Here is a 25,069-nt window from a genome sequence, read left to right on the forward strand (position 1 = left end):
GCAAACAAATGGGTGTCATATCCTCCATATTTTTTTTCATTTCATGTTAACAGCAAGTAGTTTCAGTGTCTGATACAGCGGCTCCTCATAAAAACAAACATTAAAAAAGCAACAGTATGGGGCATCGGTGGCTTAGTGGGTAAAGCAGGCGCCCCATGTAAAAGGCTGTTGCCGCAGCGGCCCGGGTTCAAATCTATCCTGTGGCCCTTTGCTGCATGTCATCCCCCCCCTCTCTCTCCCCACTTCACGCTTACCTGTCCTGTCCATTAAAGGCAAAATGCCCCAAAAAAATATCTTTGAAAATAAAAAAAGCAACAGTTTTAAGTCCACACAAGTTTATTTGACTAACACGAGTTTCATTATGTAGGTGTAGAGTTTTATTATGAATATTATGAATAAAAGGTTAGCAAGTAAACCACTGAGTAAATCAGTTGTCTCTGATCTGATAAATCATGTGGTTTGTCTTGATCTCATTCATTTCCCATGGAAATATAAATTATTCCACTATTATTATTCCACTTCCAACCATTCACACTCACATACATCCCTACGGACACTTTAGAGTCAGAGTCAGTTAACCTGCATGTCTTTGGACTGTGGGAGGAAGCCGAAATACCTGGAGAAAACCCACGCTGACACAGGGAATGGCAATAGCAATTCAAACAAACATACCAAAAATTTAACAAAGCAATGATAGTTCTTATTAAGTGGCAATTAAATCTTGGAATTGCCTTAGCCAGGGTTGCTGCTGGCCGAGTGTAAATGCTTGGTAGTGCCCCATCATATCATTATTACATTGTTATTATTATTATTATTATTATTATTATTATAGTGTAATTAACAGAACAAATTTAAAAACTACCATAGTCAGTATTTCTTGTATTAAAAAAACAACATCCATTTTGGGTTTACACGGTAAAGAACCAGTTTTAACCACCATGTGTGAATTACTTTTCCTTTGTTCTGTCTTTCTCTTGCAAACGATCATGCAATAGTCATCTACACTAAGGTCAACAACAATAGTTACACAAAACTGACTGTATAGTTTCAAACTGTGTGCCAAGTGATAACAGATAATGACATATTTCACAAGCAGGGAGGACAGAGAGACAGATAGAATGTAAGAGACAGAAAGACATGATATGTTAAGGTAAAGCTATCCTATGGCTTAACTATTACTTACCAATTACAGGTTCTATTGCAGTGAAATTAAGATACTTACCATTGTTTAGGAGAAATACTTACTGTAACTGCATATCTATAACCAGATACACATTAAAACACTGCACAGGAAAGCACTTAAACCCTCACGTCAGGTACATTGTTTTTTCAATTATTCACTCTCCAGTTAATTAACCAGCCTCATATACACAAATGTGAAGTGCACACATGAGCACAGAAGAATCTCAAAACCATCCTAATTTTTAGTGTGTGTGTATAAATACACAGGTGTGTCATGAGATAGACAATATTCATGCACACTGCACAAAAAACAAATACATCACATCATGAGTAGCCACATGTTGGATAATACTCACTTTACCAGCTGTTGCCATTGTTGCTGCAAAGACAAGAGTAACCAAGCGAGAGAGGAGTCAAGAGAGGACAGTAGCCGCAGGACAGGAGTGGGGAGGAGAGACCTTGGACTTGTACCTTGAAACTCCATCTATCAGTTTTGCAAATATTAGGGTTGGCTTCCGTGTTTAGCACATACATGCACAAGTAGAAATCTCTTACAGTACAGTTTATAACGTTACTTGGCTTATTTGAAAATATGTCACAGTTGGGACTATTGATAAGCCTGATGAGGTTGAGTTGTTTTGATTGAGTGAATGCTAACATCACAATTTGGATACAACGTTAGGCCTATGTGTTAAGCATATTTCTATGGAGCTATAGTGTAATTGATGTTCCAAATTCCACTTGAATAATGTTAGTGCTCAGGACTGCTTGATTAACCTTTCTAACTTAACCATTGTGCTGATAATTACACCATAAGCTGAGCTCCTCAGCCAAAGGGCCAACTAACTTAACGCTAGCTATAGCGTTGAGTACCAAAATTGGTATTTTTAAGGGCACTGACCCAAATTATGTCAATAGCACCAAGTACCGATTCACCTTAAATCCTCCATGCCACCAAAGTTCGGTACTTGTGAGTGCATCTAGGTGAGAATGCCAGGCTTCGACAAGACGCGCAAGTGCCACAAAGAACCCCAAAGCCTGGATGCTATCCACAGAGCTGAGGATAGCACCACTTAGACACTCTGTCGGCTGCTAGACAAAACTATTAACTGCAGCGCTGATCTGCCGTGATAGTCTTCTTCCTATATAATGACGAAAACTCTGTCTGTGGGTGTGTCTGTGTGTCTGTTCCATGTTTTTCTCCTCACTGACTTGGTCAATCCATGTGAAATTTGGCACAGTGGTAGAGGGTCATGGGAGGATGCAAATGAAGCAATATTACATCAATATCTAAAGTTCCCTCTTGGCAAAAGTTGGAAAACTTACTAAAACTGAGCTTCTATAAGGCAATGAATATTGCGGAGGGCGTGGCTCATCACATAAAGGTGTATAACATCTCAAGGGTTTCACCGATCACCACGCAACTTTGTAGGCATATGACCACACATAATCTGAGGGGACCCCTACATTATTGACCCGATCAAACAAGATGGGGGCGCTAGAGAGCTAATTTCTTACCTAGGCCTAACCGCCATATCGATTTTTACTAAATTTGGTAGATATGTAGAACAGGACGCCTCAAGGTGACTGGAGAAATTTAACTCTAATTGGCAACTGGGTGGCGCTGTAACAACAGAAAAATGCTTAAAAATGGCTAAAATGTGACCGATCGCTGTGGCTCCCCCTGTGGCCGAATGTTTGTTTGTTTTTCTAATTTTTGGTATGACTAAGTCATGGTATGTATGCTGTACTCAATGGGTATGGACTAGTTTTTTGTTATTACAGAGAAAGTAGCCTACCAAAAAAAGGTACTGTTGGGTACCATTAGTGAATTCCAGGTACCAGAACCTACACTGGTATTGGTTCAAATGTGAACAATACCCAGCCCTAGTTGTGACTAAAGAGTTTCTTGTTTTTTTGTGTTACAGCAATGGTGGATCGTAGAGCCTCTCAACAGTTTCTAGAAGTAAGAGGCACAAAAAGACCATTTGTGTCCTCCTTTAAAGAGTAAGACGTCGAACGAACTAGATTCTATATTAACAGCATACCTTAATCAAATAAACATGTGCATTAAAGCATGTTAGTGGATTATCCCCTGCTTAATTAGTAGATGTACAGAACGTTAATAAATAGGCACATCAGGCTAGGATACTGTACATACTATAAACATAATGTTTATAAGCCTATTTGTAATTTCCTTCTCTTAACAAGAAAAAAGGCCTCTAATCATGATTGTTGTTGGGTCAGTGTGAGTTAAATATTAGCTTAGTTAAATACAACATTGGCTCATGGGGTAGTAGAGTGGTGAGTGGAGGAGGTGAAATGAGGATATAATTTTGGAGTTTGAATAGAAAAGAATAAAATTGAATAGAATAGAACAGAAAGCCTTTATTGTCTTGTATTGTGCAGGATACAATGAACTCCTGGTTGGTGCCTAAGAGTTTAAAAAAGACACATATTGCATACAATATTAAAAAAGATAAGCACACTACAAAAACCTCATTGCACACAAAATAAAGAGGTAGCTATAAAAGTGCCAAAGTCAACAAATTGCCCTGACCACAGTGGTTATTGCACAAATAAGATCAGATAATTGCCATGTAGAAATAAAATGTCATTAGAGTGTTGTTGTGAGAGTGCTTCTGAGAGTGCACTACGGCTTTTCATTTTGTATGTTGATTGAGAGTGTGAATGCACTTAGGAAAGAAACTGTTCATGAGTCTGGTGGTCTGAGTTTGCCTGAGGACAGGGGGTCAAACAGGTGGTGGGGGTTGGGCTATGTTAATGACCCTCTGTAAAACTTTTTGTCAGCTGCTGAGCAGCCAGTGTACCTGACTGTGAGGCAGTATGTAAGGACACTCTCTATTGTGATGTGTTAGAGGGTCACTGGATTATTTTTCTTAAGGATTCTCAGGAAGTGCAGATGCTGCTGTGCCTTTTTGACAACAGCCATGGTGTTGGTGGACCAGGAGGGATTGTCTAATATGTGGGTTCCCGGGAATTTGAAGCTCTGAACTTTTTCCACACAGTCTCTGTTTGTGAAGATGGAAAGGGGGTCTGCTCTGCACCTCCTGAAGTCTATGATAGTTCTTTAGTTGTTCATAGACTTCAGAAAGCTAATATAATGAAATTAACATACACGAAATAAGGAAGAGAGCTTTTTTGTGATACGTTGCTATTGATGATATAGATTTAGAGCGCCTATTTGAGTCATCTAAACAGTAAACAAAAATGTAACTTATGGGAGGTAAAGAAACATATGAATACATTTGATTCTATATCGCAGTTTAGTCTAAACTTGGCAAGATGGACACTGGCTTCCAACAGTGGGCAAAGAAAGTGATAAGTACAATTTCTGACTGATTTGATGAGCTTTGAAAAATTGCGTTAAAGGGGCAAAAAGCGAAATCGTTTCACCGCTAGGTTTGCTGTTGTGCACTGCCTGTAGACCAAAACAAAGTGTGTCATGAGCCACACCTCCCTCTACCTCTGCTCAAGCAAAGCTCTCGCGAGATGACGTCACACACAGCCCAGAGGAAGTGAAGGGTAAGGGAAACGCTTAGTATGCTATTTACAGAGATAGCACTGGCGATCTGAACCAGTCAGTGGCGAAAAAAAGCACTTTTAATGCGCAAACTTATACGGGATGCATTTGCCCCCATATCTACCTTGCGGCTGCCGGCTGCATCCACCTCCCTCAATACTGAACCAATTTTAAAACGAGTTGTACCTATGAATCATACGCACACATACACATGGGGAGATAGAGCACAGGTTGAAAAATACCTAAGTTATCCTTTAAGCTTTGTGATTCTGTCTATAAAATGGTACAGCTCAGCTGATTCCGCATAGGTGGCAAAGGGAGAGGGAAGTTGGAGGACCTGAGTGAGATTAAAAACACAGGGTAAGTGATTCTGAAAAATGAAACATACTACGCTAAATGGGAAATCAGTCTAAACACTAAAATTGTTATACTACTGAACTATACAAGTAGTCATGCTAATCATAAATGTTATTACAGTATTATATATGTAATCTTGTTAGTATATATTCGCAGCCTAGTGTAAGTGCACTGGGTGGCAGAGGAGCAGTAATGCTGCAGGACTGCCATGTCATGAAAGATGCTGCAGATCAGTACTGAAAGGACCTTGGTGAGACTGAATACATAACAACATATGTCTCAACTAGTTCCGGCAATAAGGAATCATACTTGGTATGCATTATACTGTATTTTGTAAGCTTCGCTCACTGGCCAATAAAACAATGAAACCCTATTGAATAGCTGGTAGATTTTGAAATCCACCATATAGTCCATCTTATAGTCAGGGGTGGCTCAGGTCTGTTTTGGACCAGCCCCTAGTTAGGCTTACATAGGCCTAGTCTGCCGGGGGACCTCCTATAATACACCTCCTATAATACACTGAGCACCTTCTCTCCTTCTCTCTCTCTCCCTCCCTCCTTTGCTAACATTCATGTCCTGTTACTGCATCTCGCTAACTCGGCTCTACTGCATGTCACTAACTCACCTTCTTCTCTGGAGCCTTTGTGCTCCACTGTCTGGCAGCAGCACTCGACAGTGCAAGCGTTTCACTCGCATTTGCGACTAAAAATAGGTGTGTGCGAACTGTAAAAAATTATTTAGGGGCACATGTGCGCATAAAAAAATCTGCCGAAGCAGCCTATATTTTTGTCAATAAAAAATTATGATAATCTAACTGCAAATGTTGGAGGAACTCTAGCCGCTTTACTTATGGAGGGACTGTTCTTTACTTGTCAGGGGAGGAGGATGGCTGGTTGATTTTTATTTTATTTTTTAATTTTATTTTGATCCCCCCCTATGTTAATCACTTATTGATGCTGTTTTTGAAGTATGAATAAGTGGGGGGGGGGGGGGGGTCGGGGTTTGCCCAGGGCGTAAAACTAGCCAGGACTGCGGACCGGGAAAAGCAGGGTTTTTCCTTATCCGCTATGAGGGTCCAAAGGACAGAGGGATGTCGTATGCTGTAAAGCCCTCTGAGACAAATTGTGATTTGGGCTTTATAAATAAAATTGATTGATACATCCCATCGTGGTTTAATGCACAAAGCATTAGGGAACATTTTTAACTTGGTGGACATACACTCATTACATATCAAAAAGACAACCAAAAACATGAGACAACTTCAACTGAATTCATCTCATCAAGTAACTGATACCACTCGTCATACTTTGTTAAACATTCACAACTAATGATGTTCCATAACTTAAGTTGGAGAACAAAGACCACACCTTATCTCCCAAAGCGATTTCCCTCCCAGGCCTCTATACTGTAGGTGTGCCTTACCCTTTCTCCTGTCTTTTTCATACCCTCTGTCTCAGCACAAGACTGACATAGGGTTTCAATGGAACCTAAAGACTCTTGCAATGAGACAGCACCCTCACCCTGAGTCTCAACTCCCTCGGTTTTGCAAGCCTTTCTCTGTTCCTTATTTTTAATAAACCAGACTCTCCCAGTGGTGTGGTCTTTGTGAAATAAGTGCTAACACAGTTCTTGAAAATCATAACCTCACATATTTTTTTGTCGTAATCTGCAGTGAGTATAAAATTGCTCCTGTTTACTTGATGCAACATTTTTTTCTCATCTCTCTGTCAGTGGAGAAAATACATAGGTACCCCTTACTCCAAACGACTGGAGCATCACCATGTAGCACCCCAAACCATTGTGGAGACTGAGTTTTTTTGAGATTTAATTAATTCATAGCAGTAAATAAGTGCATAGTAAAAAGAAAAAAAATACATATGTGTGTGTATAAACTGCTGCTGCTGCTAGTCCACTGACCCTTTCTGCTGTCATTTACAGTCATTGGCAGTCAGCTGTCGATCTCCTTCATTACTATCTGAGAGTCATAAGGATTACATTAGTCATTAAATCATAACATTATCAATAAATAATAAAGGATGTGATTGCACTTGACTGCCAACCAAGACTGAGGACATCATTTAAACGTTAGCTTAAAATATGTCAACAAGGCAGATAATATGTTTGATAACAGATACAATCACACATATTTATATTGTGAAATTATTCACGTCAATTGTTATAGAATTATGCTATGTCATCTTTGTCATATATTTATTTATTTGTGTGCAGTTTCCTATGTGCAAGATTTTTTTTATCCACATTTCCTCCCCATTCCAAAACCAAAATCAAACCCTTAAAGGTGTAGCGTTAGTCAGCTGGCTAGCTACTGAAGTTATAGCCCACTGAATGTACAGGCTGCTTTTGCTTTTTAATGATTATAACCCTGAATAAAGACCTACCCTGCTTTACAGGAACCAATGAAGGTAAACATGTAAACTTAAACTGCTTATTTTCAACCAGCTGTGTGTCATTGCAGTGTGTGCAAACGAACATTGTTTGGCTGTCCCCAGAGCTTGTCCGACCGATGGACCGGGTGCAGGCGGCATGGGAGAAGCCAAACTTTATTCATCTGCACACACTGAAATGACACACAGCTGATTGAAAATAAGCCAAATTTTCCTTTATATTTATTGTTTTGTAGCTGAGCGACTTTGACATCCTGGATATACAGTATCCTTCAAACACATTATGTAGACCCTTTAGTCTGCTTCTCTCTGAAACTGTTTTTTTGTATTTCCAGAAATTTGATATTTCCTCAGGGGGGTGCAGCTAGTTACAGTGTGGGCTTCATGTAAGCTCCGACAACTTGACGGACCATCACAAAGGGGCTGGGCTTAGTAAAGGGCCATTGCAGAGAACAAGCCCACAGCAATTTGGTTACCAGAGATTTCTAAGTCAGTGGTGATGGTTATATTTGGGCTCACCTCCAAACAAGGCGCCCTTCCATGTACGTCCAGCGATGAGCTGAATGGGTCGGGTAGCTACATCGTGCATGTCTGTCCAGCCAACCAGAACGCTGACACCCCAACCTTTCACACAAGACTCCAAGGCACTGCGCTAGATGAAGAAACAGCAAAAACAGCACACTTCTTGGGGGAAAAAAAAATCGTACCTATCTTGAGTCTTCTTGAGCCAATTTGTGTCAAATCTTTATGCAAACCTCTCTATCTGCCTCACCATGACTCCCACATTTCCAACACATTCCAGAGAGTAGTCCACTCCTCCGTCAGTCATCTCAGACAGCACTTGACTGATGGGTTTACTGTGATCCTTGGGGTTGACGAAGTCAGTCGCGCCGAACACCTTGGCCTTCTCAGACTTCTCTGGATTGATGTCAACAGCGATGATCCTCTTGGCTCCTGCAGCCTTGCAGCCCATGACTGCAGCCAAACCCACAGCTCCCAGGCCAAACACAGCACATGTTGAGCCCGGTTCCACCTAAAGTGCAACAGGCTTTTGTCAACATGGCTCTTTAGGCTAATGCTCCATACAGTAATTCACTTACAAAGACCACATTAATTAAGATATAGATTTAGACTAGTTTATTGCATATGATGGATTGAGGGTCCAAATGAAGGGATAGAGGGATGAGGGTTGAGGGATAAAGGTCATGGGATGAGGGGAAGAATCAGGGTCATGACCAGATGCATGGAAGAGTGTGATTGCAGTCCCCTGTCAGCTGAGGGTGGGATGGAAGGGGTGAACAGGGGTAGATGAGACTCTAAGGTCCGGTTTATACGACATGAAAATGGTAAACTTTAGTTGCCTTTTGGCTGATCGTTTACACGACAGCGGTGTTTTGGGTGCCTGAAAACGCAACAGTGTTTTGGGTGCCTGAAAACGGGTTCCAGAGTGCAATTTTTTGGAAACGGCACCGTCTCCGTTGTCATGTAAACTTGCAATATGCTGTTCCTCTGAAAACAGAGACTTTTCGCACGTGCGCATTACACTTCCAATCACTAGACATGCGCGTGAAAGTCGACCATCATGGTTTTGGTCCTTTTTGCGGATCCGTGTGCAGGGTGATTGTTATCAAAATGTTGTCGTCTAAACACGGAACTTTTTTCAAAACGAAAATGAGAAATGATTCCATTTTCAGTGGATCGTTTTTGTGTAAACATGGCCTAATGCAGAGAGAGCCCCCAATAAAAACTTCACAAGGAAAGGTGCTCAAGGGTGTTTCTGATGTTGTTTAGATCATAGCAGATGTAAGTGCTGTACGCTGGGAAGACCAGTGGTCAAGGAGGTCTGGGATTCCTTGCCTTAAAGCAATGGAAGCAGCTCCAATAAGGAAGGAATGCCCCAAAGGGAATATTTTGGATCTGGATAAGATTTGGCGATAGGGGTGGTGAAACCAGAGACCAATTGGCCTATCTCAGAGACAAACAGAGGGTCTTGAGGAGAAGCTTGGCTGACTAGTCTTGAGTTTAAGTAGTCGCAGGTGGGTTCATATGGACGTAGGTATGACCCTAACCGAAGAGGAATATGGGGTTGAGATTGACCTGGCTGGTTGGTCTTGCTACTTTTGAGGTTGTATATGGGGTCGGATGAATGAAAGGAAATGACATGGTGGTGTGTTGAGATGAGTGGAAGCAGCAGCTGTGAACTCTTAACAGCACAGAAAGCTAAGGAATTTATAGACTGTCTATAAATGGAGACAGAAAGCCTGTGGAGAGTTCAGCTGCAACAGACAAGCAGGTCTAAAGTGAAGGGTGAAGGTTTTAGCATAGGATGTGGTTCAGCCTTGTGGAGGCCTTTAATCAACATGCTGATGTGTGAGTGGGACAGGGGTGGACACAGTGCCCCTGAGGACAGCTTCATGAACGTAAGGCTGGGGGTAGCATGGAAGACTTTGAAGCAGTTCCATCCGGTCATATATGAAGATAGGGAACCCTGCTGTTGAGAATGGTGTCTTTCAAAGCAGTGACTAACAGTTCCAGCTGTGGGGCAAAAATAAAAGATGGTGGGAAAAAAAATGTCGGGCCTGAAGTCGGAAGAGGGTCAAAGGCTGGAACCAGTTGTCTGAATTTCTAGAATGAGAAACAAGAAAGTGAGTCGGTAATTGAGTTTTTATGACCTGCAATGTGGGAGGTCTGGATAATGAATTGATGTTGGGCCAAAACCAAGGTGAGCCTTTGCAAGAACTGCATGATGTCTGGACAATTCGACCGTTCCTTGTTAACGATGTTAACAATACTGTCTTTGACCATTTGTGCCAAAGAAAGGCTGCAAGCTGGACAGATACATTTCGCAGATGGTGGAGGAAGAAGTAAAGGATGAGAATTCGGGCGGCCATTCAGTTGAGAAACACCTGCTGCCCAAGTAGCCACCAAAGCCGATGGAAAGGGCTGTGTCTGTAAACAACTGGATGTCTTCGGGCCTGGTGACATCGTCATCATAAAAGAAAGAGAAGAAGATGGGATAGGAAAAGTAGAAGCAGAAGGAGAAGAAAGGATGCTGAGAAGGAGGGATGCATGTGCTTGAGTTGTTTGTGAAGCTTGCAAGAAAATTGGGAAAGAAGACAGCTCTGAAACAGTGGGAGCTTGTGTAGTATTTAATACCACATGGCCCTCAGAGAAGGCTAATGTGTATGGCCGGGCTTCTTCGGCTGGGGGATGTGCCATGACATCATCGGCATAGAGGTGGAAGAAGTGGTCTGGAAGCTTGGAGAGTGGTTTTCTGCCGGGAGTTTGTGAGCACTTTGAAAGGTTTTGTATTCCTGTCTTAGGGACACTTGAAGTAATGGCGTGGTGAATACAGCTCATGGTGGTGTCACCTGTTGTTCAAGCTCTTGGATTGCAAGTAGGTTGGCAAGAGGTGTCTGGAGGGGACAATGTCCCTCGGACACCGAAGACAGGACCTTCCCCTGAAGCTGCTGCTGAGGCTACGACATTGGAGTTGTCGACCAACCAAAGTTGCTGACAACATTGAATGGAAGGAGATGGAGAGAGAGAGACTTATGGACCTAGGGAGTTTGCGGAACTTCTTCAAACAAATCACTATCAGAAGGGGTGAGAAGGAGCTCCTGGTCCATGGCTTATTGTAAGCAAATGTCTGTACTGTCTGTCATGGGTCATATGATAACTGAGTCAAAGGAGAAGAGAATGGATCAGGTGTGCTTAAATACTTTTGTGTGAAAATGGGATGTGTTTGAGGTGTGGTCATTGTTCCTGAACTTAGTTATAAAATGTCATTAATCAATGAAAAGGTTTTATGTCCTACAATGAGTGCGTACTCTTTCAGAAGCTGAGCAAGAATTTTAATTTTAAACAAAATGTCTCATTCCATTGTTTTAATCCAAAATAATGATGTAGGTGATCTGCAACAATCAAACATACACACCTTAGCAGTGTTAACTGCTGATCCATATCCTGTGCAGATCCCACAGCCAAGCAGACAGACTTTGTCCAGAGGAGCAGCGGGGTCGATCTTTGCCAGAGCTGTCTGGTTAACCACAGTGTACTCAGAGAAGGTACTGGTTCCCGTAAACTGTAGCACCTTCTTCCCCTTACAGTTTAAGCTGGACTCTGAAGGTGACATTGCATTGAGACGATCAGTGGACCTGGAAAATATATGTTTTTTGATGTAAATAATCCGTAAGCAATCCGAAACAACATTTGATTGCTGGTCCTGTCCTATTAGAGGCTCCACTGAATATTGCAATATGCTTAAAATTAAAACAAACAACCATCTGAACTATCTGTCCTGTAGTATTGCCAAACAGCACCTAAAGTCGCTATCTTGACAGAGACATGTTGAATAAAATGTGTCTGGCAGACAAAATGGAGTTGATGGCAGGAGATAAGTTGAGCTTACCATCCTTTCTCATACTGGTTGGTCTTTGGACTCTTGCAGAAGCGACATTCTCCACACTGGGAGAGGAACATAGGAATCGCCTTGTCTCCTGAAAATTTAAAAACAGTGTTGCCATGTGAAAGTCAAGTCAAGTTAAGGTTATAAGAATATTCGCTGAATGGCACTGATAGATCTCAGTTTATATACCTTGTACACCTCACCACTACCTGTAGTACTCTTAATGTACGACGACTTGTTAGTAGATTCTTTAGAGGTTTTCTCACCAGGGCTGTCACTTTTTTAAAAATGTGAAAAGGTATGAATTTTAAATGAAAGCGACAGCCACTTTTGTCACTATTTCTGAACTTTGGACATAACCAGGCAAACTGTTTCCCAACTTTACGCTGAGCTTAGCTGGGCTAAACACACCCCAGCTCCGTACTCAACAATCAACCATGAGACATATCAATCAGAAAGAAAGCAAATAATCTATATTTCAGAATGTTAAACCATTCTAAACTGACCTGGATGAAATTCAGTGACTCCAGGCCCGACACTCTCCACAATGCCGGCTGCCTCGTGGCCAAGGACTACTGGGAAGCCGTCTTCATGCATATTCTCCAAAAGGTGGTAAAGGTCTGAATGGCACACCGAAGTTGCCACAATCTGCACCAAAGACAAAAAACACTCAAGCCTAGTCCATATGTCCATGAATACTTCTGAAAACAAGGTTTTTCCTTCCTAAAAAAAAAATAAATAAAAATCCCTGTCCAGACAAGCACTATTAAAAAAAATCTCTGTCCAAATGAAAACACAAAAACACAACTGAAGCACCGTAAAGAGCATACCAAATCGACAGGCAGTGATATAAACCAAGCATGCGATAAAGAACAAGATGTTGGCCAGTCAGAAGTCTAAAAAAAAAGCTGTTGCCTAAAGTCTACCTAGTGCAGTAACCGCAGTGCACTCTGATGCCTCTGTTCCTCAATATCCTCCTGAGACCCTGCGTCCTCCTATGAGGACATCACATTTTTGATTTCCTGCACCTTTTACATCATTCTGCTTAAAGGGATAGTTCAACATTTTGGCAAATTCGCCTATTGCCGTAATCCCTATAGTCATATGAGTAGGTATATTACCTTTAATTGTCAGTGCCTGCTGTTTTTAGATCGGTGGGACAGAGCTGGCCGCTGAAATGGAGGTGAACAATACAGCCCCCTCTCTCCCTCAAAACTAATCAAATACACCATCAAATGACTCCAAAACGCTCTAGTGGAAAACACATGGCTTGCGCATTCCCCACGCTATGAAATAATAATGTATAATTAAGTAACATTACAACACATGAAGCAAATACTCGGAACTAATTTCTTGAGTAAACCACTGGGCGGAGTGACACAGTACGCAGCTGAGACAGTGTTGTTGTTATTGCTTGTAGCCTTTTGCGGTATTGTCAGCTGGACACACCAGAAGGTTTGAGGAAAGTTTACAAGCGTTTTTGTAGATCATGGTTTACACATGCATTGTAAAAGGTTGTGGTAACAAGCTGAAGACATGGAGCAAAGTGAAGTTTTACGTAGTTCCAACCAGTAATACGGACAGGATGAAACAATGGCTATTTGTGCTGGACATCGACCCCAACACGCCTGTGGAAATGGTCTGGAAAATGTTTGTGTGCTCCTGCCATTTTTTACCCGAGGACTACGCTGAAAGGATGGAGCGCAGAAGCTCAGGAATGGTTCAAATACTTTTCTTGAAAGATACTGTCATATTATCTGTCGGCATCACAAAACGAGCAGACGTGGTAAGTGATCGTTGTGTATTTTGCTCAGCAATCTCTCTGCTGTAACGTTACCTCCATGTTGAGTAACATTAGCCTCCAACCCAAGCATGGTAAATAAGGCTAAAATGCAAATCTTGTGGTTATGTTATGGATAAGTGCTTGCCCAGAGCATATAGTGAAGTGACTGGCATTAATTCTCATTGTTGGGAATAAACAGACTGCTAGGGAACATTTTATGTTGTTGTTCCCTCAGGAGTTGTGGTGATTTATGAGTGTGGAGTTAGCATGTTCTCCCCGTGTTCCGGTGATTATTTTGAGGCGTAGGCTACTCTCGTCCCATCCCACCATCAACATATGTATGTATAACATACAGTCACTGGCCACTTTGTGTACACCTGTGTAATCTAATGCAATCCAGTAGAACGACTATACCATGATTTTTCCCCTGAAGCTTATAAATTTTCGGTTATTGTTGACATTGTCTAGAAAGTGATGATTCTACGTTGTTTATTATTGAGGTCATAGTGAACGGTGGTGGTGTGTACGGGGGTGGCCTCCTAATTTTATCTAATTGAGGGGGACAAAATATTAGGAACACTTTTAAATATATTGCACTCCAGTACACCAACACCACCCACTACGACCTCAATAATAAAGTAGAATAATCACCTTTCTGACAAAAACTGAAAATGTAAAAGCTTTGTAAACGTAGAATGTGTNTTCAAAACAACTCTGTCTTGTAGTATTACATTATTATTTCATAGCGTGGTGAATGTGTAAGCTACAAGTTGTCCACTAGAGCATTTTGGAGTCATTTGATGGTGTATTTGATTAGTTTTGAGGGAGAGAGGGGGCTGTACCGTTCACCTCCATTTTGTGCGCTGAGCAGCAGGCAGCTCTGCCCCACCAATCTCAGAACAACAGGCACTGATAATTAAAGGTAATGTACCTACCCATATGACTGTAGGGATTACGGCAATAGGCAAATTTCCCAAAATGTCGAACTATCCCTTTAACTTAGACCTGTTGTCCTTGTTTGTAGACAGTTTTTGGTCCATCTAGTGGTAGTAAGAGCAAAATACACTTATCCATGTCAGAACAAGATGGCAGCCATCTCTGCCAAGTCATTCTGCAGCTGATCCTGACACAAAAGTGGACAAAACCTGATCAGATGTTCTGGTTGGAACTTTTTTTTTTTAAAGATATTTTTATGGGCATTTTTTGCCTTTTTAATTGATAGGACAGTGAAGTGTGAAGGGGGGAGGGAGGGAGAGAGGGAGAGACATGCAGCAAAGGGACACGGGCTGGAGCTGAACCCGGGCCGCTGCGGCAACAGCCTTGTGCATGGGACGCCTGCTCTACCACTAAGCCACCAACGCCCCCTGGTTGAAACTTTTTATTTATGATTATAAAGTCTGTAGTTTAATATGGCAACGAATTTGACCAATTTCAGCAAAAGTAACAAGAGTAACAACACTCTTTATTAGGAAGAACTCGTTTGAGGACATTGGGAATTTATCATCAGCTTGTTGAAGGACATTGGGACTGATCCCAAATAGCTGGGAGCAATTAAAAATACATACCAGACAAAAGTTCAGGTCTCAGGAGTATATAGTGGAAGAGTAACTGTACATTTATGTATAAACATGTAATAAATGTTAGCAAGGTTAGAACCAGCACTATTTTGTCCATGTTCGCCAAATTGCACAAAAAAGAAAAAAGTCGGCTCATTTGTGACGCCTCACAGCGGAGGTAATGGCGCATGCTCTGACATTACAAGCAAATTCTGTGTTTTCGCATCTGTTTTCACGCAGATTTCACGACGTAACGTCAACACTGAAAACAGAGTTTCTGAAAAAACTTCACCCTGGATGGAGTTTCACAAAAGGTCTATTTTCAGTGACCTAAAACAGACGAGGCCAAAGACAAATAAAGAGACAGGCTTATGAGAGGTCACTCCTAGTGGGTCCAGCAGCACTAGCAACACTTCAAAATCCATTGACACTTTAATTTGGTATTAATATGAATCATATCACTAAATGGACCTCACACTGTGTGTGTGTGCTCTTATTGTGGACATCTCTCACCTTGATGCGGATCTCGTTGGCCTTTGGTGGAGCTACCTCTATTTCCTCAATAACCAAAAGCTTTTTGGGCTCCCAGGCCACTGCTGCCTTGCACTTGATGACCTACAGGCGGTGACACCACAAGACACTACCCAACAAATACTACTGGGGACTGTTAAATAATATCAGGAAGACTTAAAAGAAAAAAAAAAAAAAAAAGAGCTGCGACCCCTTGTTGAACTGTGAACACTTAATATTCCAACCCACTGGTCTTAGTGAGAATAAGTAAAGCAAGGTGTTTTCAGTTTTTCACATTTACTATAAAAGCAACATGCTACATTAGCAATAGGAAGACTATAATGTTACAGTGCCCTGTGCTGTAATTCAGTGCAAACACTGCCGCTCCTCGTAAAAACATACAAGCAAAAAAGGCACCAGTATAAAGTCCACATGATTTATTTGATTAACGTGAGTTTTATAATTCAAAGTTTTAAAAAGCTCCTACAGTCTTGTTAGCAGTCCTTTCAGCTCCTACCCAAACTGAGCATGAAGTTGGACAAAGTTAATGAATGTAGGGTCAGCAAATAAACCACTGAGTAATATCAGTTGTATCAGATTTTTATAAATCAAGCGGTTTTCCATGAATTCCTAAGCATTTCGTGGAATGATTTTTTCACTCTTTTCATCTGGCTGACTATCCCCACAGCCTTGCCAATATAAACAGTAACACAAATTTGACTGGATAGTTTCAAACTGTGTGCCAAGTCAAAGCAGGACATGAGATATTTCTCTGAGGCAGAGAGGAGACAGAGATATGAAGTAAAAGATAGAAGGACAGGGTATTTTAAGGTAAAGCTACCCTATGATTTAGCTATTACATAACAATTTCAAATTCTATTGCAGTAAAATGAAGATTTTTTAACTTTGTTAAGGTGAAATACTTCATGTGCGTGCATCTGTGTCAGTATCTCTATCTGTAGCCAGATACACAGCAAAGTACAGCACAGAAGAGCACTGATATGCTCATTTTAGGTATCAACTTTTTGATCCATCTGGCAGACAATGAACAAATCTCATACACACAAATGTGACCTGCACACAATACAGGAGCACAGAAGAATCTCAAATAAATGTTACTAATGTAAATGTAAATCATTTTAATGTTATATTGTTATGTCTCTTTTTGATGTTTTGTTCAATTAATTTTCACTGTGTGCATAAATACACAGGTAAGTCATGTGATGTAAGCGCTAATCATAAATATAAGTGTCAACATGTTAAATGACTCTTACCTTTCCAGCTGTGGCCATTTTTGCTGCAAAGAGTAAAAAAGCGAGAGTGGAGTTAAGAGAGGAGAGCAGCTGCAGGACAGGAGTGGGGTGTAGACAACAACAGTTTTATACTGTGTCAGTATCATTTGGCACACATTCGGATAGGCAGGGATGTGTTGGCTTTGGTGTAAAAATACCATTGGTTGCCGGTAACTGTGGAAAATTTTTTTTAAGCCCCCGCAGCCATGTTATCAGGAACTAAATTTGGGCAACAGATGTGCAGCCTGTGTGGAGTAAACAAGCATCTGTTGAGACTTACGGATTTAAAAAAGAGTAAAGGACTTTAAGGAATAGTTTGAGATATTGGAAAATATGTTTTTGCCTTGCTGAGAGTTAGATGGGAAGATCTATTCTACTTTAACGTGCCATACATTGCTGACACAACTTGTACTTGTCTTTAAAAAAAATGTCCTCAGGACAAATAATTAAAATCCCATCTTAGACCTCTCATCGCATCTCAGCTTTGTCCTCAACAGAGGGCAGCAGTGACACATAAGACTGACAAAACCCAGAGGGACACTCGGTATTCATGAGATTTCTCAAAGGGCAAAATGTGAGTCACAAATTTATCCACTCTCAGCTCTGTTTCATGTACTCCTCCAAGAACCTGGGAACACTGTCAACACTCTTGTATCCTGGGAAAAGTGTATATGAGCTCATTTATTCAGTAGACAGAAGATGTTTGTTTTGTAGTTGGCTTAAAAAAATTACAATGTCTATGTACTGTATGTTATATGCTATATGTCAGTTACAGGGCAATATCCTACATGCATCTGTCACATCTCACTTTATCAGTACATTTTAAAATGAAAAGGAGTTATACAACTAAAGCTGCAAGCAGTACACCATACAATTTTATCCATGACAGTGATACTGGCAGGTCACTCATCCTCACAAACATGCATTTACTGTCAACTGTTGGACGTTGCACGCATGACTTAGACGTGTTTTCCTGCATGGTGCTTGGCACTGGAAATGATTTATTCCAAATATTATGCACATATGCACACACAAAGAAACGTTTATGGCCTGATGCCTTTTTCTCCACATTTTGCCAAACCCCAAAAGCTATGGCACTCCAGGTAGGCTATTTGTGGATTCCAATTCCAAAAATGTATAGTTTTATAGTTTCAGAGGAGAATACAGAATTTAATAGTGTGTGGACAGCATCTTTTGCTTTTACCACCAGCTCCGCAAAGTTAAAGTTCCAATTAATCATAAATTGCCCTCTGCAGAATAGCCACCTGGTGGTAAAACATATTAATAAATGCTCATTTAGACCTACAAGCAATGTTGATTGGCTAATTTAGATGTAATAGTCTGACTTACCTTTATTATAAGGCTAAAATGTGTTTTGTGGCTCCAGACAGAGTTTGATTTTATTATTATTTTTTGTCAAAAGTGACTCTTTTGATAGTAAAAGTTGCTGACCCTGGCTCCAAGAGGCTTTTTGAAAGTCTTGTGATGTTACATGTGACCCCAATTTTGGTACACCTAAGTGAAACGTACCACAGGAGCTACTTCATGGACATTTTTGAGGTCGTGCTACTGAGCCATTTTGTCACAACTGAGCCTGAGACCTGTATAGAATCAAATATTTCACCAGTTTTGATGCGAGTGCAAAGTTTCTCTATACTTTTAAAATAGGATAATAAAGATAAAAGACTGTAAGTCTTTTATCTATACTGTATCTTTATTTCCTATAAAGCACATGGAATTGCCCTGTTGTTTGAAAATGTGCTATACATATAAAACTGCCTTGCGTTGCCACACAGCCTGAAAGTAATGTTTGAGTTGGGTGTCCTGTTCGAGTTCTTAATCTGTTCCTGTGTGGGGGCTGTATTTGTTAAGCCTCTCGGGTTACGACTAATCAGTGATCATGACCAGGTCCCCTTCACTATCTAATCACCGAGTCAGAAAGGCAAAAGCTATCATATTCTGAAATACTTGCTAAGTGCGTGTTCAAAGTTCAGTGTTATTGTCTTCTTGTTAAAGGTGAGGACAGAGAGGTCATTGGGGACTCTTGACTGTAAATCCTTGATTTTTCAGTGCCACCCATTGTCACATGTTATTCATAATCAGGCCTCCCATGAATAAAACCCCTTAATTACAGTATTAACAAATTCTGTTGCTGTATTTATTGTATTAATGTCATTGCCAAACTTGTCTCAGAAACCCAACTAGACTGTTAAGGCTCATTTATACTCCCTTTACATATGAAAATGCCATCACTGCTCATATTCTTCCATGGGCCCTTTATGATGACAGAGATACTGTACTCTCTCTATTTCATTACTTTCAAATGCATTAAAAAGTCAAAAACTAGTATTCAGTGTGAGTGTTATGTAAGCTATGGTGATTGTGAGTTTTTAACAGTTGTGTCTGGTATAAGGCAACCACTTGTTAGCTTTGCGTAAAGTTAGGATCTGTTAATGTTCAGTTTTTGATGGGAAACCTAATTATTGTAACACCCTATCAGTAACAACACTTCACTTCAGTAAGGACATGCATTAAAGGTAACATTAATGCCAATACATCATTTTGAGCTGGAACAGTAACTGTGAAAATGAATATCATTTTAATAAAAGAAAGCCAGTAATTAAATGGAGTAGAAACAAATGTTTTGGAAGACAGAAAGCACATTGCAGTGCCGACAAGGCAGGGAGAGCAGGTGACATGGAGGTGAAAGATGGAACAGGAACAAATATTGATGTTTAACCCTAATGTTCAGACTCCTGTTGGCCTCCATACTTGTATCAGCATCAGGGTTGGAAATTAACTCTTTGGCCACCTGCCACTGCTGGATCCTAAACCAGCCACTGACTCGGTTACCATTGTTTTTTGGCTGATTTTGGCAAATCAACCACCACTTGCATATTTTACCACTATCTGGCTGGGGGCTTGTGATCATTTTCAACCCTGATCAACATTCTTTCTAGTCACTAGTTTATTATTATTTGACTTTTTTTTTTTTTTTTAAATAGATAAATAAATAAAAAGTTCATCTCATGTCTTGGTGAATTTTTAATATTTTAGAATGGCAGGAAATGAGATTTTAAATTTTAATTTTTGTGAGGGACAGACCCCAGACCTCCCTGGCAGATTTGGTCCCCCACAATGGTGACTCTGGCTACAGCCTTGGATCTCAGTCATGTTAACAAACAGGTCAACTGAACTGATGAAGTTATTTGCTTAATGTCCAGAAACGTTTTACAGCTGAATACAGAGAAGACTGAGATACTCGTAATTGGTCCTAAAAGTCAGAGACCAAAAAATGATTTACACTGTCTCTGGTATACATTGAGTATGTCAGAAACCTTGGCAATATTTTGGATACTGATCTCAATGTTAAAAAAAAAAAATCACACAACCAATATCACAAGAACAGCATTTTACCACTTTAAAAATATATCAAAGCGTTCATACTTCAAACTGACCCTTAGAAACCGGTTATGTGTTTATCTCAAGCAGTGTTGTGTAACTACTTTTATTGGGTAAAAAGTAGTGTAACGTGTTACTACTGAAAATATGGTAACGGAACGTAGTTACTTTGTCAGTTGGGCACAACGTTACTTTTCCCGGGGACAGATTTGACGGTGACACTGCCTGTCTGCCTCAGCTGCGCACTAGGCAGGAACTGTGACAGTTGCCATGTCAACAGTAGGTCTACAGACAGGAGCGCCAAAATCAAGAATCGTATGAGGAATATGGAAGATACACATGCCTCCTCGGATTATTTTAACTGTTTATCAACCGAAGACAGGTTAGCTTATTGTAATAAGCTAACAATTAGCAACGGAGTGAGGTTTCCTGACCCGTACTTAATGTCGGGTCAGTCTTTCACCGACCCAACGTAATGGCCTAAGCTACAGTGACCGGACATTTTTTTATATCTTGTGGAGAAACGCAGTGTTATACGCATGAAAAACTCAAGGCATATAAATCCCTTGATGTGTATAATTTTGTACTTTGCGGTCATGTCCAAGATATTGAATACCGGGATTTATCTGATGGTTTTTGTGCTCTACGGACCGAAGTACTGCCGAGCCAGCGACAAGGACACAAAACAGTAACATTAACTAATGTACAAGACCTGGGCGATTCTGAACAAGTCGACCAACTATATACTGACAGCGAACTGCACTTGTATGGCTGGGTAAGTGTTGTTTAATGTAACGTTAACCTCGCTAGTCAGACCTCAGACATGGGCAACATACGACCCCGGAACCTCAAAGGAAATCAAAACGACCCCCAAAACATCAATAAAATGCAGCATTGTGTTAACAGAAAACAGAACAATCATAACCTGCCTACCTTCCTGGCGCTGTGTGAACAGCAGCCTGTTGCAGCAGCTCCTATTTTGTGTATTTTAAATTGCTGCTGTGACATTGAAATTTCCTCCCGAGGGGTTAATAAAGTACCTACCATACCATACCAGAAGAGAAAATGAATTAATTTATTCGTGCAGGTCTGTAGCTTACTGCAAAGTATGAGTCTGTTACACAAACACAGTCTCACAGTTAAACACATAATAACAGAACAGAAAATAATTTATTCACGAATATGACACTATTCAAAGATAGTGTCTGTGAATATTAATATTTTCCTCATTCAGTGATGCAGCAGGTCTGGCAAATAGGCTATTAGTAGTAGTAATCTGTCATGTAACAAATTCATGTAGCCTAGTTAACACAAATTAACTCTCACTCTTTAATCTTTATTTTATCACCGAAGTGGTAAATACCAGTGGGAAACTCAGATTTTTTCACATTTAGGAAATGAGATGGGGTTCTACCCAAAGTCAAGCACCATAAAAGTAACGTAAAAGTAACGAGTAACGTAAAAAGTTACTTTTCACAGAGGGTAACTAAGTAAAGTAAGGGATTACTTTTTTTTAAGAAGTAACGAGTAACGAGCAAACACTACTTTTAAAAAGTAACTTCCCCAACACTGATCTCAAGCAGGTTAGACTCCTGTAATGCTCTATTTGCAGGATTATCCAAACAATCAGTCAAACAGCTCCAACTCATTCAAAATGCTGGAGCCAGAATCCTTACATATGCATGAAAATCTGAACATATTACATCAGTACTGAAATTATTTCCTGGATTCCCAGTACAATACAGAATCACCTTCTAAATCCTGCTAATAGTCTACAAGGGACTATGCTTTGGCTCCTCAGTACATTTCTGACTTGCTCATTGATTATGATATAACCAGGTTTCAGATCATTAGGCAAAGGTTTTCTGGCTGTGCCAAGAATTAGATCTTGTTCCAGTGAGGGTGCTTTCAGTTATTGTGGCTCTGCCTGCCTGCTGACTTGAGGTCCAGCACCACTTTGTTCACATTTAAAAGCAAACTGAAAACTCTCTTATTCTCCCTCGGTTATGCTGACTTTCTTTGTTTGCTTGTGTGTGTGTGTGTGTGTGTGTGTGTGTGTGTGTTCTCTGTTTGATTAGGTTGATGTTGGTGACTCATGCTCATACTGTCTTATATATGCTTATGCTACCTTTGTTCTCATATTTTCTTTATGTTGTCTTTCAATGAGAAACACTAGTGTTTAGTGTTTACATGTAGTGAAATGTGCTATATAAATAAAATTACAATTGCTATTTCAATTTTTAATAATAATAATGATAAAAAAAAATCTCACATGTTCTAAAAGATGGAAATGAAAGAAAATATCTACCAGCTCTGTCAGACTTGACCAAATACAAATACTGATGTCATGCCCAATTAACCACTGGAAGAATGTCTTACACTGCATCTTCAAATGCTACTCAGTGGGATATTTTGTCTGTCCAGTATGGGGGGGCTTGAATGACAAGGCGTGCTGATGTCTGTAATGGATTGACAGCAACACCATAGGGTTTGTTTCTGTTCAGTGCCACACACTTCCTGTTGTTGTGATGTGTATTGTGTTCAGAAAGTTAACTGCATGCTTCGGTGTCAGAAAAATCATTCTATTCATTCATTCCATTATGCATAAAGGTAAATAAAGCTCCTTTCTTCATTTCCACTGAGTCACAGAAACACTCACATCCTGTTAGATCCGATTCCAATTTATTCAAATGTTATCAGACCCATACATCAGGGGGTTTTTTTCAGTTCAGTTTTTCTATTTATTTCTCTGTTTTAATTGTAACAGAGTAGCCTATTAAAATGCTTGTCAATCTGTCAATCTAAATTGAAAACATTAATAGTCAAACACAGATGAAAGAAATAAAAGACGATAGCTTGTTTTTTAGATCAGTCTGAGTCAGGGCTTCACATCTGTACAGATATTATTTTAGAAATCCTCACATCCCACTTACCACAAGTCTTTGTGTTGCTAAATACTTCAATAAATAAAACAATCCAATGTTACATAGGTATAGTTTATGATCTGTGATGTTAATGTATTTAGTCTCTCTGACTACTAAACATCACTATCAGCCACACAATGTATTTTGTTACCAGAATAAATACTGCAGCTGCCTCAATCTTGTGAGATTATCGTCCACTTGTGTGTGATGTCAGAGCAAGTCGGGATGAAGTTGGACACAGGTCTAACTGGAATGCATTGTGTGGTGATTGGTGGTGATCAATTCTGCGCAGGCCTAGCTCATCTTGAAGGAGTCTAAGAGCTCTCTTAACTTGGCCTGCTCAAACAGCCATACTCAACTCTTCTAATGACAGCAGACAAGTTAGCATCTTCAGCAGACACAAAGTTTGCAAGCAAACCTTCCATAGCATTAGTGCAACAGTACAGCTAAGCACGACTGTACCCGCTTTGCACCTGTCCATTGTTCTATTGGTCTGACCAGCCACATACAGTCAGACAGAACCTCTTTCAGCCAGAGTGGCCATCTATGATATGGCCATCTTCTTGATAGTTAGCCATTTTTTCTTGGTGAGTTCACACTCACTCACACACGTCTTTGTCTATGTCCTTTACACACACACACACACACACACACACATGCACACACACACACACAAGCACACATCCTTTGTCTCTTAAACCCTATTCGGACGGGATTACTTTTACATAGGGATGTGGGGCAAAGTAATAATTACCAGAGATTTTAGTCCCGTCCGAATGTGCCATGTCAGTAATCATTACTGCACGATGTCAGTAAAGATTACCGCGACTTTTACCTTCTGTAAAAGGGTCCAGGACAATTACCTCAGGTAATACTAATTCCGTGCAAATAGACCAGCAGTAAATATGTGTGTTAGGGCTGTCAAAAAAAAAAAATCGAAGTTAGAAATATATTCGAATATATATATATTTTTTATAAGTTCGAACCTAAATTTGTTAATTCGAATATCATTAATAATTAATTAATACTATCAATAATGTTGCGGGACGCAGCAGGAGGGAGAGGCGCCGACGGAGGAGCCCGCTGCGCCAACACCACCCACTGCACTGTCCGCGATGTGTGACCTGTTCGGGGAGACATACAGAGAGAGTGTTGCACCTGCTGCCTCCCTGCCTACCCTTTTTAAAGAAGAGATGAAACATTACCAGAATGAGACACCACTACGAGCCGACCAGGATCCACTCTTGTGGTGGAAAACTACGCACTGAAGTATCCAAACATTGCTCAGATAGCGAGGCAGAAGTTGGTCATACCTGGCACTTCAGTGAGGTCAGAACGGGTGTTTTCATCCGAGTGTCACGTTCATATTGCCCCAGCAATAAGCATCTTATTTTTTGTGGGGGTTTTTTTTGTAAAAGAAATTAAAAAAATAAATAAAATAATAATAATAATAAATTCTAATATTATTCGAACTCTACTAAATTAATTCGAAAATATTCTAACTCAGTTTCATGGTGCTTTTGACAGTCCTGTCATACGAACATGACGGCAGGAGGGGACGGCGGTGCGTGAATGGATTTACCCGTTTATAATACACCGGGCACCTTCTCTTCTTCTCTCCTTCTCTCTCTCTCTCTCGTTTTCTATTACTGCATCTTGCTAACTCGGCCATTCTGGATGTCACTAACTCGGCTTCTTCTCCGGAG

The 25,069-nt window shown here is 40.4% G+C and overlaps 2 protein-coding genes across 11 annotated transcripts in view; both read right to left on the bottom strand.

Moving 5' to 3' along the window:
• Positions 1–25,069, bottom strand: part of LOC126401262 (alcohol dehydrogenase 1) — a 125,302-nt gene that overhangs the window by 24,919 nt on the left and 75,314 nt on the right. For 3 of the 10 annotated variants that reach the window (XR_007571053.1, XM_050062414.1, XM_050062421.1), the window contains exons 1-2: positions 8,008–8,133; positions 1,539–1,666 (exon numbers count right to left, since the gene is read on the bottom strand). The exons of the other annotated variants lie outside the window; for them this stretch is intronic. Coding sequence is in view for 2 of the 3 variants with exons in the window: in XM_050062414.1 (XP_049918371.1) it covers positions 1,539–1,556 (18 nt within the window). In the remaining variant the exon portion in view is untranslated. Of the gene's footprint in view, positions 1–1,538; positions 1,667–8,007; positions 8,134–25,069 lie in introns of those variants that run through there. 10 annotated transcript variants of the gene reach the window in all.
• LOC126401270 (alcohol dehydrogenase 1-like) lies at positions 1,673–17,120 on the bottom strand. The gene is made up of 8 exons (XM_050062435.1): positions 17,020–17,120; positions 15,749–15,850; positions 12,403–12,544; positions 11,900–11,987; positions 11,426–11,645; positions 8,261–8,521; positions 8,008–8,140; positions 1,673–3,616 (listed from the first exon to the last, which is right to left on the bottom strand). The coding sequence occupies exons 1-8, from the start codon at positions 17,035–17,037 to the stop codon at positions 3,426–3,428; spliced, it is 1,155 nt and encodes a 384-aa protein (XP_049918392.1). The 5' UTR covers positions 17,038–17,120; the 3' UTR covers positions 1,673–3,425.

Source organism: Epinephelus moara, chromosome 14, assembly GCF_006386435.1.
Source record: "Epinephelus moara isolate mb chromosome 14, YSFRI_EMoa_1.0, whole genome shotgun sequence".
Taxonomy (NCBI): Eukaryota; Metazoa; Chordata; class Actinopteri; order Perciformes; family Serranidae; genus Epinephelus; species Epinephelus moara.